We start from the raw sequence: 15143 nt of genomic DNA, 5'->3' as shown, positions 1-15143 counted from the left end.
CTTTTCCTAGTGTGACAAGTCAAAATGTCTCCCGTGGAAAAAGGCCTATTTCCACCCTGTTAATGTAGGCGTTTTTCCTTCTTTTAGTGATTTAATGACATGGGGTGATGGGGGTCACATTCTGCTAGAAACCGCCCTGCTTTAACTCAGGAATACTTATCAACCCATAATAATGCGTAACTAATAGGAAAACGTTTTCTTTATTTATGTGAAATGTAGTTTGAACAGTATTTTCTTTTTAACAAGGCAGGTTGAGGTATAATACAGGCAGAAGAGGAAGGAGAATGTCAATCTCACTGATGTTAATGGTGCTTGTTTTTTCATCCTAATAGTTCAACTGGAGTAGTATTTTTTTGTATTAGGCTATTTAAAACTGTCTGTTTAGTTGATCGTATTGGATTGTGCACTTGTCTATGGTGAAGACTGGGGGTCCCTTTTCAAAACGGTGTGTTATCGTTCGAAATAAAGATTTAATTTCTAAAATCTAGTGCCTGAATATTTGAGTGAGAGATGGACCGACTGCTGGTCTCCAGAAACGGTTTCCAAACTCTCCTAAACTAACCAGCAGGAGTCACACGGCCTCTATTTTTTATCATAGGTAGCCGAAAAAAGCATTGAAAAAAGCCGGAGAAAGTCAAAGCGGAAGTGAGGGAGTAATGCGGAGCAGGAAAACTTTTTTTTTTTGGGGGGGGGAACTTGGAGACGGCTGCATCACATCGGAGCTACGTGATGCAAAGTAAAGAACTCTTGTACGCCGAGTTAAGTTTCAAAGGCAACTTTTGTCGTTGAGGCACAATGGGACTCCCCACGCTGGAGTTCAGCGACTCTTTCCTGGACAGCCCGGACTTCAGAGAGCGGCTCAAATGCCATGAAATAGAGCTGGAGCGGACCAATAAATTCATCAAAGACCTCATCAAAGATGGGAACATGCTTATCACTGCGCTCAAAAGTAAGTAGTCGCACACGGCCCTTTCATTTTTACTCCCCTCTTACGGGTCCACAAATAACCTCTTCTAACTGGAGCTACCTGAACGCCACAGGCGACCTGTGAATTAGAGGATGCATCCATTCCAGCTTGTTTTAAGTCTGAAGCTGAATACGCCTGTGGTCTCCCATTGGGAAAGCATTTTGGCTATATTGCTGGTGACAGGGTTTAAATCTGTACAAAAACCACACGTTTCATTATTCGGAAATATTTGCAGTTCCAAGACTTTTTTTTATTTTATTTATTTATTTATTTATTTTTTGCCTTTTTGTCCCTGGCTCCACTGCAGGGAGGCAGCATCCATACAGTAGAGTGAAGATCAGAGTCCAAACTAGGTCTTAGGTGGGGTGAGAGGTTTTACTCTGCTCTATTAGCTCATCATAAGGACACAGCCAGACATCTGGAGATCATTAGTGCAGAGGTGGACTTTGAGATATCAGATATAATGAGATATGTGCCTTCACCATCAAATCTTAAACCCATCAGAAGAGAAAGAGTTTTCGCTCACTAGTGAGCGAAAACTCTTTTAACAGCGGTGTCCGATGTATTCAGATCCTTTTATGTTAGTAAAAGTACGAATACCACACTGTAAAAATACTCTGTTACAAGTAAAAGCCCTGCATTAAAATGTTACTTAAGTAGAAGTCGGTAAGTATCATCAGGAAAATGTACTTAAAGTATTAAAATTAAAAAGGTCTTCACATTTTAGAAAGTGTAAATGATCCAAACAGTTGTGTGTTTAATGGTCTAATCATTTCAGTTGGACTTTAGGCCGTTATATTGTTGGCTAGTATATAATAAAACATTGTATTTTTATAAACTTCATGTGTTTTGTGTGCCAAAATCGAACTAAAGCTGTCAGATGAATGTAGTGGAGTAAAAGTAGAACGTGGGAGAAAAAGAAAAGTACAAGTAGCCTACCGCAAATGTGTACTTAAAGGACAATTCCGGCACCATCTTGGGAAAACAGTCATGACTAGTCGAACGCCGTACTTAAGCTATATATGTTACACGGCATTCGACTGTTCGTGTGACCGCTTTCCCAAGATGGTGCCTGCCTGTATACCGAACGGTACTGTCTTTATAAACTATCTTAAGTGTCTGTACACTTAAAAAGTTCTCAATGCTTCTGTTCACATGTAGGGACCCTCATTATGCTACTGTGGAAGTGTGGTGCTATTTTGAGCCTTGTTAGTGGTATAGAAATGGCGATTTCTTTTTACTTTCGCATGCCCCGACCACTAGCTGTATAAGCTAATTAGCGGATTGTGATAAAACTGGTCACATTTGATTAGCATGAAAATGTATCCCAGAGAACGGTCGACTCAGTACCCATGTGTTATTAACCCCTAGGTTCATTTTGCGCCGGAATTGTCCTTTTTAAGTACAGTACTTAAGTAAAAATGTACATTCCACCACTGGTCCTTTTAGTGATGGGCATGAATGAAAACTGTACTATATGACCGTCTCGATGAGGATGCAAGCACTTTGTCATGGGTCATTGTCCTCTCAAATTCCAAGCTCTATCTCCAATCCCACTCTTCTGATTTAATTGGACTTCCTGTTCTGCTGATGTCTGAGGGGAAGGGAGGTGGGTCTGTTCACGTCAGAAGTATGTCTGTGAAATGGAGAAAGATTAGAAATATAGGCCTAATAAATATGGAAAACAGCTGGTAAGGAAGGGGATGGGAAGACCACAGCAGCGTGTTGTAGTGCGCTCACTAACCCATCACTCAGTGCAATAATCATTTTGTTCACGGTTCAACCAAGCATGGCCCTGTCAACCTTTACTTTGAGAAAGCATCATCCTTTTCATGCATTCAGTCTTTTCATCATCATTCCTACACATGATAGGTACTGTATATGTTTTGGCTTTTGTGGACAAGGCAGTGACTCAGTCATAAATACCACCTGGGGGGGGGGGGGACATATTGACAGGTTGAAGCTGCAATTCAGAACTTTTTCTTGTTTTAAATTCAACAAGCAATTTGTTGTATTTTAGCAGAATACTGAAAGCCAGACTGATCTCATAAAGTGGCGTATGTATGACACGCCAATTCGTATGCCATTTTGGCGTGTTATCAAGACGCATAATCGCTTTTTAGCGATTATGTGTTTATCAACGCAGTTCGGCAGTTCGGCCGCCATTGACCTACATTACGTGTGAATTTTAGCCGTAGCGAGTAGTATGAAGGGACGTAAGTTTGCAGATGGGGAAAACGCAGGACTTTCACCCTGGAGAGCCGGGATCGCGTCCTGCGTGTGGCGTTTTTCAGCCGTTTTTTTTTTTTTTTTTTTTTTAAGCCTTCCCCAATGTTTCTTTCCTAAACCCAACCTATTGTTTAACTAAGCGTGTGACGTTGGTCACCGTCGTGTTTTTGTCCCTTTTGGCGTGTTTTTGTCGTTTTTTTGGTGTCCTTTCCTAAACCCAACCTTTTTTTCATGTTTTTTTTTTTACACGCGTGTGATGTTCTCGCGATAGTACGTCACGTTCTCGCGATAACATGCAACGTGGCGACGCCACGTGGTGTGTATGTTTACATCCGCTGCGTACAGCGTAGACATACACGTCGATGGCTCAAAACGCGTACAGATAACACGGCATTTGGTTTTAGGAAAGTTTACGCAAAGTCATGATGCCATGTTGCTGAAAGCAGCAGAAATGCAGACGCGAGTAATATCGTTATCGCGATATTTGACAACATTATTGCATATCGCATATTTTCCTCATATGGTGCAGCCCTAATTATTAGTCTGTATGTGTTTGTGACTATCTACACATCTAAATTGGGGGTGTAAGCTAGGATATTGTAGGCCTTTTTCCTTTTGTATGGGCCTATTGTGTAGTGAGCACTGAGCTGAGTTGTAACAAAGCAACGCCACTGTGCAAGTTATAAAAGTTAGTTAAAAAAATAAATTAAGTTATTGTCCTTAAAATGTATATTAATTTGGGATAGAGTAATCAATTCTCCTGGACAAATCAGTCATTTTAAAAATGACCTTTTCTCTTTTTCTTCTAAAGCATGATGAAGAGATGGATGGACAAATGAACGAAAGATAACTACAGAGTAAAGTAGTTAGTTACACAGATAAATAGATTTTGTTCACACTGTTCCACAGTTGTGCGCATGCATCGACCTGTTTTTACAGTCTATGTTCTCTGTGGGTACATTTCTGTGGGTACATTTGATGTCAACAAAAACAGTGAGGAGCACTTAGCATTTGGATCATCGTGCCTTGCCGTTGTAGGAATCTACGATTTCTGAGGGCAGCTGAAGGCCAAACCTGTTTCATACCTTTTTCTGCAGGAAAGCTGTTGGGTCAGTGGGCAGGGTCCCAAAGGTGCACAGAAATGCCCTGCAGAATGGTTTATTCATGGCAGATACTCAGTAGCAGGATGTTAAGGTCCATGCGCTTTAAACCGAATAAGACCTCAATGCTCCAGGTTGTGCTATGCATATAAGACAGTGGGGAGTGAATTGAGACTTTGGTTGCTTTTGATTGATTTATTGATGCAGAAAAATAACTGTATGGTTAAGGTCCCAGGAGTCCAGTCTCTTGAAAAAGTGTAAATCCACTGGGGTTGATCCTCCAATGTGCAAACTATTATAGTAAATACACCCAAAAACTTGGCCACAACTCCACCAGTTATCGACAGGAATGCTGGGTTGTATTTGTCTTGCCTTTTGTAGTGATTAGCGGAACAATCCTTTAACTGGAAAGCCCAGTTTCAGTCAGGGGCACAGTGAGAGCGCAGGAAGCGAGCAGACGGAAGTAAATTATTGATGGTCTTTAACTCAGGATGCCACAGGATGCCACTGAGGTTTATGACCCTTTATGACCCGCCATCAGTGGTTATATTACTGGAAGACCTTTAATGGACCCTTTTTTTAATAGTCATCATCTCATGTTTCAAAATTGAATAGTATACCATAATTCATCCGTCTTCACATGTGCGGTCTGAGTGAATGGGGCCTGTTGAGCCAAGGTTGACTCATGTTAATACATCACCTGTAAAATGCTTCTTCACATTAAGGAAACTGTTAATACGTTAGTAACTTAGGCAAATCATTATGATATTTGAGATTTCTACAGTGAAAAACAAAACTTGGAGATATTTCTGGTACAACAACAATTTATTGTTATTTATTAACATGTATGTATCTATAAATTGCAGGAGTGTGTGTGTGTGTGTGTGTGTGTGTGTGTGTGTGTGTGTGTGTGTGTGTGTGTGTGTGTGTGTGTGTGTGTGTGTGTGTGTGTGTGTGTGTGTGTGTGTGTGAGAAGTCAGTCATATCTCTAATAATTTGTATTAGTATGGTGCATTTAAAAACAAAAGTTTACAAAGTGCTTCGACAAAAGCGCATACAAATCAATAAACCTATATACACATCATTGAGGTAGTGGAATCAGAAGACGGTGCAGCCTTTAAGGACAGAAAAAAATGACAATTCAATAGACAAAATTAAATTAACAGGTGATAGGGTAAAACGACAATGAGAAAGATGGCATCACGTAAAAGCAAGTCTATAGAAATGTGTTTTCAAGAAGTGATTTAAAAGAAGTCACTGATTCAGCGAGCCTTATTTCCTCGGGCAGGTCGTTCCAAAGCCGAGGTCCCCTGATGGAGAAGGCACCATCACCTCTGGTCTGAGCCTCGACTTTGGAACGGTTGGAAGGGCCCTGTCCGAGGATCTAAGGCTGCAAACTGGCTCATAATGGGTTCAGCATTTCAGTGGTATAGAAGGACCAGACCCTGACGAGCTTTAAAAGTGATTAGTAATATAATATTAAAATCAATTCTGAAATGGACAGGGAGCCGGTGAAGTGAAGCTACGATAGGAGTCATGTGATGTCTGTTTAAACCGGTGAGAAGCCTGTTTAGTAGGATTAACCATGTAGTAAACGACGAATGGAATTACATTTACCAGGGTTGACTCTTGGTTGTGGCTGAAATAGTGTCACATAGCTAGACCTATCTCCAGTAATGTATGGAGTCTGGCTACATCGCTTATCGTTCTGGGATAGGGGGGAAAAAAAAGCTCTGGCTTGTTTGATTTTCTTTAAACCAATCCCAATCGTCTAACCTCCGCACACAGCAACTCTTGCAAAGTAGATAGCAAAGATAGCGGGGAAGGGGAGGAGAATGGCTCACATTATGTCAGCCTTTATCCCAGCCTTGTGTATCTGGTAAGCCAGACTCTGGCTGAAATAATGTAGTAAAAAAACTGTAGTCTCAGCCATATCTCCATTATAATGTACTAGTGCAGTGCCTGTTGAAAGCGGGCCTGTTTGGATCTTTATTTTACTGATTGATCTCTTAGAGTGAATTTAAGTTGGGCTTTTATTGGACAGGCAGAAGCGAAGCTAGCAATATGCACTGCTGTTGAGAATATTGGAGTTTATCAAATTCAGATTCATTTTATTTAAAACCGGGACAATGCACAAGTTAACATTAACCTTGTATAAGAACAAGGAGAGATGCATTGTGCCAGGTTGTAGCACAAGTGCTATTTTTCCGCCCGTAGTCCCTTTACAGGTCATTAACACAATGAAAATGCCATGCAAGTGAAATCCAAAACATTGTGTGGGCAGTCTTGGTTCACACAGAGCCTCAGAGTTTTGTTACCCTTGGCTACAGGCTACTCATTAGCTCAGAGGGCTACTTTGCTTGTTTTACTTTTTAACATGAACATCTTTGTCACCCTGAACGTCTCGGCGAACGGCGTTAAAAAAATCTGACCGCGTGCTGCATGCATGCGAGTCACCATATCCACACGCAGACAGATTCACTCACAGGTTCCCGCGTTTTAGCAGTCCCTCCAGAAAAACGGGATTATGCAATCGCATAATTCAATGCATAATCAGCATATTTATGCGGGGGCCGCATTTTTTTTCAAATACGCCGCACTTTTGCTGCATAAATTGCAGATTTCCGCGCAAAATAATGTGGGGCTTGCATGATTTCATAATCCCCGCATTTTCGTTGCAAAAAAGGTGAAAAATGTTGCGTTTACTTCACACGAGCAGCCATTTCCCCCTGTTGCCAGGGGAACGTTATGAAGTGACGTAATCATCGAACATCATCGAGAAGCAGGGTGTTGGGATCACTTTTTTTTCTCTTTTTCATCAAACCGCAGTTTTTACAAGTTCCCACAATTTTTGGAAGTTATGTTCATCGCATAAAATTGCATATATCCCACATATTCCATCTCATTTTTTAAGAAAACGTGCCGCATAATCAAGGATTTTTGCCCGCAGCAATCACAAAAAAACTCTTTCTGGAAGGACTGTTTTATAGCCGTGGTTCCCAACCTTTTTGGTCCAAAGTTCCCCCCACAGCTCTGTCAGATGAACCCATGCACCCCTTGCATCCCAATGTATGTTCCAAATGTGTAACACTATTCATCATATAAAAGTGGATAATGTCGATTTTTTTTTTTTTTATACTTTTTGAACTGTCAATATTTAGGTTGGTTTGGTCAGCAGTTAGACTACTACTACTTGGAGTGAAGCTGAATGTTTCAACCATATATCCATTACATTTAGCTAACTATTCCAGCTGCTTATGTAATACTGTAAAACTATTTAAACGTGTATCCATTACTTTTAGCGAATCATTTGAACTGTTTAATCCTTACTTTTTTCTAACTATTTCTACCGTTTATTCATAACTTTTTGCTACCTGTTTAAACTTCTGTGCTCACTTGCCAACTAGTTTCCAAGCACTCTTACAAAACTGCAACATCTATTGTTCAAGTGTTACGGCGGATATATTCTTTTTAATCAAATCATAATTTAAATTTTTTCACATTAGTTGTGCTGCTTCACAATCTTTCTATGTACCCTCTGGCAATAGGGGAAGTACCCCCTGGTTGGGAATCACTGCTTTATAGCATGATGTTTGTGGTCTAAACATTCCCAAATCCCATTCCATTTTGAATGTAGTTATTTGTCGGTATGGATAATGTGTGTTCCAGGTGTGAGTACCATCTATCTGCAGATGCGGTAAATAGCTCTGCCGTACTGTCTGTGGCTGCCTGGCACTGACTGTTCACACCTGGTGTAAATAACAACTGCTGACTTGTATTAATCCCTCTGCTTGACTGCAGTAATTGAATACACTAAAGGTTCTAATTATCCCCTTTGTGAGTAGGGTGGGAGAAACCACAGATACAAGGCAAATAATGATGCATTTCAGATGTGGTAGGTAAGTTTGTCCACAAAGTGCCTGGGCAGGTAGCCAGGCATCATTGGAGGCTATAATGTTTTATACTTGAAATTGATGTGGTAACATTCAAACGTTGAGAGGATGTGGGTAACATAGGATGTCCAAAAAAGTCATTTAGTACACATGGGTTTAATCAACTGACTTGTGCACACTGATTTGCAGTTTGAGGTCCAAACTAACCATAATATCAAGTTTTTGTTGTTGAGACTAAGCGACAGTCACAATGACTAAAAGTAGCAGCAAAAGCAAATTAATAGATTAACATCCTGGGAAATGTGCTCATTCTCTTTCTTGTCCGAGAGTGGGATGCCGAAGATGAATACCATTCTCATGTTTATACGTGAATATAAAGCTACAGCCTGCAGCTGGTTAAATAATGTTCATGGTTCATGTTATCAAATAATTGTATACATAACCATTGATTACACTGAAAAAGACAATTTGAACATACAAGATTTCTATATATACAAAATAATGGACATGGCAGAGGAATGCTTTCTCCCCTGTACCTCATCCATCATTGTTGTATATCAGAACACCTCATCATGTTTTATCACTTACATCAAACACACACAGAGCACCACGGGCATCCCATTTGCAATCTTCTTTTCTCACCACCTGTCATGTACTGTAAATCCAGTATTCATTAGCCTTTTAGCCATGGATTGACTGGCCAGCATCCAATAATAATATTTGAAACTGTTTAGCTGGCTAGATGACTTTTTCTCAACAACCACTTTTTGTTGACTTGGCTGTTGTCATTTCACACTGAGGCCTGTAGCATTGCTTGCGTATGAGCTTGTGTCCTGAGAGTGGCTGCTATTAGGGCTGGGCAATATATCGATATTATATCGATATCAAGATACAAGATTAGATATCGTCTTAGATTTTGGATATCAATATATCGTGATATGACACAAGTGTTGTCTTTTCCCGTTTTTAAAGGCTGCATTGCAGTAAAGTGATGTCATTTTCTGAATTTACCAGACTATTCTAGCTGTTTTAGTATTGGCCTTTACCCACTTTGTCATTACATCCACATTACTGATGAGTATTTGTCAAAAATCTCATTGTGAAAATATTTTGTGAAAGCACCAATAGTCAACCCTAGAGTATCGATATCGAGGTGTTTCGTCCAAAATATGGTGATATTTGATTTTCTCCATATCACCCAGCTCTAGCTGCTATATACAGTAGGCCCATTGATTTAGAAGACAAGCCTATCAACATCCTTTCAGAGGGCTACGGGTATTTTTGTATTTTATTAGTTTATTTGTCAGGGACCATTCACAGTTCAGGCCCTGTACCAGAGTTAGCTATACAGCTAATTTACATATGTGGTCCCTGGGCAAGGGAAATAAAAAGACAATGTGTGGTGGGTGATGTCACAGTTGCTCCATCCATATTTTCTACAGACCGGTTTAAACTGAGATGCTGGCAAATCGATTATTGTTAAAAGCTGTTCCAAGTGGCACTGCCAAGCCAAGCCACAAACCTATGATTTTGTTGTATAGTAGGCCTTCATTTTAGCTATAGAACACATACACTAAATGGATCACAATTAGGGCTGCACTATATATATATATATATATATATATAAAATTATTTTTTATTATTTATTTTTTTCTGGTCATCGCGATATCAACTGGCACAATAAACACATTGTGAAAGGCTGCGACATATCCACGACGTTCCATTTCTGGGATTGCTAGAATGCCGTCAGAAATTCCGCCGGATGTCACTCTTTTCGGCCGGATGTCCGTCACCTTCCGCTTTCTTTGTGTTGTAATTCTAAACTCCGGTGGATTTCTGAGGACTATGGTTAACTGCTCCTCAGATCTCTGCAGGGTAAATCCAGACAGCTAGCTAGACTATCTGTCCAATCTGAGTTTTCTGTTGCACGACTAAAACAACCTTTGAACGTACACATGTTCCACCAAAACAAGTTGCTTCCCGAGGTTATTTTATATTCACCATGGAGGGGCTAGGGGGTGCTGTAGCTACCCCTAGGATTGCCATAGCACCCCCAAGAAATTGCTGTGGTTGATTTATAAATAAATAAAAAATCGTTAATGTGTAAATAGTATAATTTATATTTAAAAAATGAATAAATACAAAACAAACCGATTTATTTTTAGGCTAAAAAACACAGGTGATCGTATTCGGCCAAAGGGTGCAGCACACATTGAACGTTTGACCTTACTTCCGCAGTAACGTTTTCACACAGAAGAAGAAGAGCTCAATATTTGGAGCCGTTAGGATTAAAGAAGTGAGTCTAACGCTAGCAATGGATAGTTTTTTACTCCCTAAACATCACGGTGTGGAGACTTTATCAATACCTGTAAATGAGACTGAGAGATATGGTGAACTTGTCACCAACCGGGATGAAGAAAAGTGGCCGGGGGAAGATGACCTGACCATGGCCGTGATCGCTGCTGAGGATGATTAACGTCACCCTGCTGTAAATGATATTAGACCAGGGGACCGCACAGCCAGGCCACAGTGGGTGAGTCAGCTGTTAGGGGTCCATGCAAGAACTTTACTCTTATCTCTGTCTCGTAGAAGAACATTACAGTGAACATGTGTTTTACAGAAATGTGAATAAATGGATCACCGAATCTAAAGTTATACAGGACATTGGTTTATTTTTAGCCCAGAAAACATGTTCGCCCTCAGTGGCTTATTTCGATATATTAAGTCACTACAGATATGACTACATTATTTTGACCATATGTTCAAGTGTGAAAACTGTGTGAGGATACATGTGCGTGTGTTTTTATGTGTGTCCTTGGCTATGTGTGGTGTATTTGGCCTGCTGCATTACTCTTCTGAGCCAATGTATAAGAGCTGCAGTAATGATTGTTTGAACCCGGCTTGTTGGCTGGTATTTGAAATATGTTTGGTGGGCTAATCAGAGTTCTATGGTGCTGTTGTATCGTCAACTTTAAATCAATCTCTCTCGTTCGCTCGCTTAGTAAACCACAGCGGAGGTGGGTGGGCATCTGCGCGAGTGTGTGTAATGTTAGGCTATTTGTGCCAAGGGAAACTCAAAATTTCAGAGCACCCTCACTGAAACGTCCAGCAACCCCAAAGCACCAGCAAAAGAACATCTCTGGCGCGGCCACTGTATTTTGCAGAGGCACCGTTGCTCCATCCGGCGCTTAGCACCGCCCAGGACGATTGTGATTGGTTTAAAGAAATGCCAATAAACCAGAGCACATTTTTCTCCCATCTCGGAATGCTGTGTGGACTAGCCAGACCTTCCTTCGCAGCGCTGTGGAGGAACGTCCTGCAATGCGAGACTAGTTGAAAGAAAATATCAGTGGAAAAATGCACTTTAGAATGTAGCTGTCATTTATTTTTATTGGTGCCTTTTGTATTCAATTCAATATTTAATTTGTTCAATAAAAGATTGTTTCATTTGTGTTAAATATCGACAAGCAATTTGTTGTATTTCATCAGAAATCCACAGAACTAAGTAGACTTTAATATCTGTTTATCGCGAGTAATATCGTTATCGCGTTCAACAGCGTTTTTGCATATTTTCCTCATATTGTGCAGCCCTTATCACAGTTTAATGTCATTGATGAATGTGTGTGGAAAACACTGTGCACCCCAGGCCCACAGCTGGTCCCGGAGCAGTGATGGAGTCCTCAGAGACCCGCTCAGACTCGGGCAGCCTATGTGTGTCCTTCACACATAATTTGTACAAATTTGTAAAAATAATGAACCAACTGCTTGTTCCTCGCTCATAGCGGTAGCAGGTAGGGCATGTACGTTGTGCATCACTGCCCTTCCTCCAGCTATGAGCTGTTTAGGCCTGCAGCTTCAATTTGCTGCAAAACTGAAATAATTCTCAAATTGAAGGGTGTATTGCCCGTTAAAAAAGTTCTTCACAATTATTATTAAAAGCTTCTTTTTTTTTTTTTTTTAAAGAATGTTGTCCTTTGAGAAGATTCATGAATCCGACTAAGCATTTAATTTCCATGAGCTTTACAGAATGCAGCCAGATTAGCTCGGTCTAAACTAGAAGACAGCCCATTATTATGTAAGCTGCCTGGGAGTCTCTGCCGCCTTCCCATGCCCACGCCTGTTCACCAGCCAGAGTGATGCTTCCTCCCTGGGATACATGCAGTAATGAACGGCTGACACGCATGTATGTCATTATAAAATCGACAGTATTTAGCAAGTCTGTAAACAGCGTCTTTACTCGTTCCGACTGTGCCTACATAATTCTGATGTACTTATGCATCTTAATATAGCCATAATTAATGACTGTTATTTTATTAAATAAAGACATGACGTGGAGGCTTTTTGTTAAAAGATTTCAGAAAAGCGTTCAGCTTTGGGAACTATGAGTGTTTGTTTGTCTGAGGACAGATGATGCTCCCAAGGCTCAGCCACAGGAAATGACCTGTAAACATGCTTGTATAACCATCCCCCATCCTCCCTCAGATAGCATTTGGGGTGTGTGTGCGTGCGTGTCGCACTGTGACTGGAAAGCAGGCTGTGTGTTGCAGGATTATACCATTTATAATGTATTGCTGGCGCTTCGACAACTTTGATGAATATGAACTCATGTAATGGAAATGAAATACAGGAGTGCGTTATGTGACTTGTTTAGCAATAAAGCTGAGCGAAGCGGTAAGCAGAGCTCACGCAGCACTGCAAGGGACTCTGGTGTTTTTGTGGACACATTTTGATAAAAGGATTAGACGTTGTATTTCTAAAAGCTGCTTCCCCTCAGACTGTGCAGGGAAATGTGTTTTGTCTCCAGATTCCAGGTCTGTTCTGAAGTACTGTCAGTCAAAGTGATTGTCACACCGAGCGCAGCATTCCCGTGCACGCCGGTGCTTTGGTTGCTTCTTCAGACTAAAAAAAGGATAAGGTGATCTGTTGTGTTTCTCCTCCACATCATTAAAAATTCACTATTAGGAAGTGCTCCTTTCATTTGAGCTAAAGTGCTGCATCTCCCCAATTGCAATGTTAGTATATTAGGCTGAAACAACTAGGACTTAGTCCCAATGTCTTGCAAGGCAAGGCAATTGTATTTATATAGCACATCTCAGCAACAGTGCAATTCAAAGATAAAAATAAAACATTAAAAAGCAGTTAGAAATGAATACAAAATTAAACACGAATAGAATACAGTAATATTCTTCACAGTGCAGTACAATGAATTAAAAAAAAGGCAACGTCAAAAAAATAGGTCTTCAGCCTTGATTTAAAAGAGCTGAGAGTTGTTACAGTTCTGTAGACTTCTGTGGAAGTTTGTTCCAGATACGTGGAGCATAAAAACTGAACGCTGCTTCCCCCTTTTAGGTTCGGATTCTGGGAACAGCAAGCAGACCTGTTCCAGATGATCTGAGAGGTCTGGGTGGTTCATAGTTTACGAGCAGATCCAAAATGTATTTTGGCCCTAAACCGTGTAGTGATTTATAAACCAGCAGACGTATTTTGAAATCTCTGAGTCTGAGTAGCACTGAGAATCTGAGTCACAGGAAGCCAGGAAGCCAGCGTAAAGACTTCAGAACTGGAGTGATGTGATCCACTTTCTTGGTCTTAGTGAGGACTCGAGCAGCAGCATTCTGAATCAGCTGCAGCTGCCTGATTGATTATTTAGGGAGACCTGTAAATACACCGTTACAGTAGTCAAGTTTACTGAAGATAAAAGCATGGACAAGTTTTTCCAAATCCCATTGACGCGTAAGTGTTGAGTAAGTTGCAGTAGTTTTTCTTTGGTAAACAACGGATGATTTGTGTAGGCTACCTGTTAAAAACAACTCGCACAGACTTTGCTGGAAAACATTTTGAATGTGCTTAGGGATGTAACGATCACCGGCGCAATGGTAAACCACGGTAAAAATGTTGATGAGAACAATTACCGTTTTCCTTTTAAAATATCATTATCACGGTGGATTACCATTAAGGTGGAATGTCGAATGGTCGGCATTTAACAGTCACAAGCTCCACCAGCAGTTAGCAGTAGCTAGTTGGATTTTATTTCTACACCAGTCCGTTTAACACAGCCCACCTCCACGGGCCGGCGAGAGCAGCCTGGTAGCTGGATAGTCCCGGTTCCGGTACACTGTTGTTCAGGCATGTTTCCACAACAACAAAAACACAGCAGTCACTGAACTCACGTTGGGAGTTTCGTTGAAGGAGGATGTAGTCCAGCTTGTTGTTTGATGAGCAGACACTTGCAAGCAGGATGGCTGGGACAGGTGGACAGCTAGCGTTAGCTTTCCACCTAGCCGATGAGGATGTCCCCTAGCCGGCTAGCGGCATTGAGCGACACCGCTGGTCTCCGTGCAGGCGAAGCTCACGTAGTGTGCCGAGTATTCTGTCTGTAATAACGTTTCCTCCATATTCTCCGATCTGTACCGATGTATCCCGGTGGTACACACGTCCGGTAGTTTGAATGCAGATAATTGTTGTAAATGTTTTCTGCTGAAAACCGAGAGCCTGTTTAGCGAAGATTCAAGATGGCTGACAGTCGTTTTCATTCGGAATACCTCGGCCAGACTCGGCAGTCCAACCCCCTGTGGGCGTGTTGAAAACATACGGAAGTAGATCCTACTACTGGCTGTAGTCCTTTGCCTCTGGCCCAAAAATCTTCCAATGACGCAAAAATCGTCATTTTACGTCATCGGAAGATTTTTTCCAGGCCCCAAATGCAGAAATCTCTCGTCTCAGGGGGACATGAGGGAGGGAGGCACGGTCATTCAGAAATACTATCGGGTTTCTACTGATACAAAGCTGAATGCTAAATCGGTGAAGTATCCCTTTAACATTACGAATTAAACTTAAACGGCTAATGTAAGTCCTGTGAGCTTCTCCTGTACTATACGGTAATTCCTCTACTGTGCGACAGTAAGTCGCGTGGTTGTGACTCAATCGTTGTGACCCAATTCTCGTGTTTCTTTA

General features: G+C 41.1%; 1 protein-coding gene across 1 annotated transcript in view; it reads left to right on the top strand.

Moving 5' to 3' along the window:
* The first annotated feature begins 657 nt into the window (after positions 1–657).
* LOC120547924 (rho GTPase-activating protein 42) overlaps positions 658–15143 on the top strand; it is a 109364-nt gene continuing 94878 nt past the window's right edge. The window contains 1 exon segment of the mRNA XM_039783755.1: positions 658–949. Within this exon segment, the coding sequence (XP_039639689.1) occupies positions 796–949 (154 nt within the window). The 5' untranslated portion in view covers positions 658–795.

This window comes from Perca fluviatilis, chromosome 2 (assembly GCF_010015445.1).
Source record: "Perca fluviatilis chromosome 2, GENO_Pfluv_1.0, whole genome shotgun sequence".
NCBI lineage: Eukaryota > Metazoa > Chordata > Actinopteri > Perciformes > Percidae > Perca > Perca fluviatilis.
The sequence above is the reverse complement of the archived record's forward strand: the minus strand, read 5'-3'. Positions and strand labels throughout refer to the sequence as shown.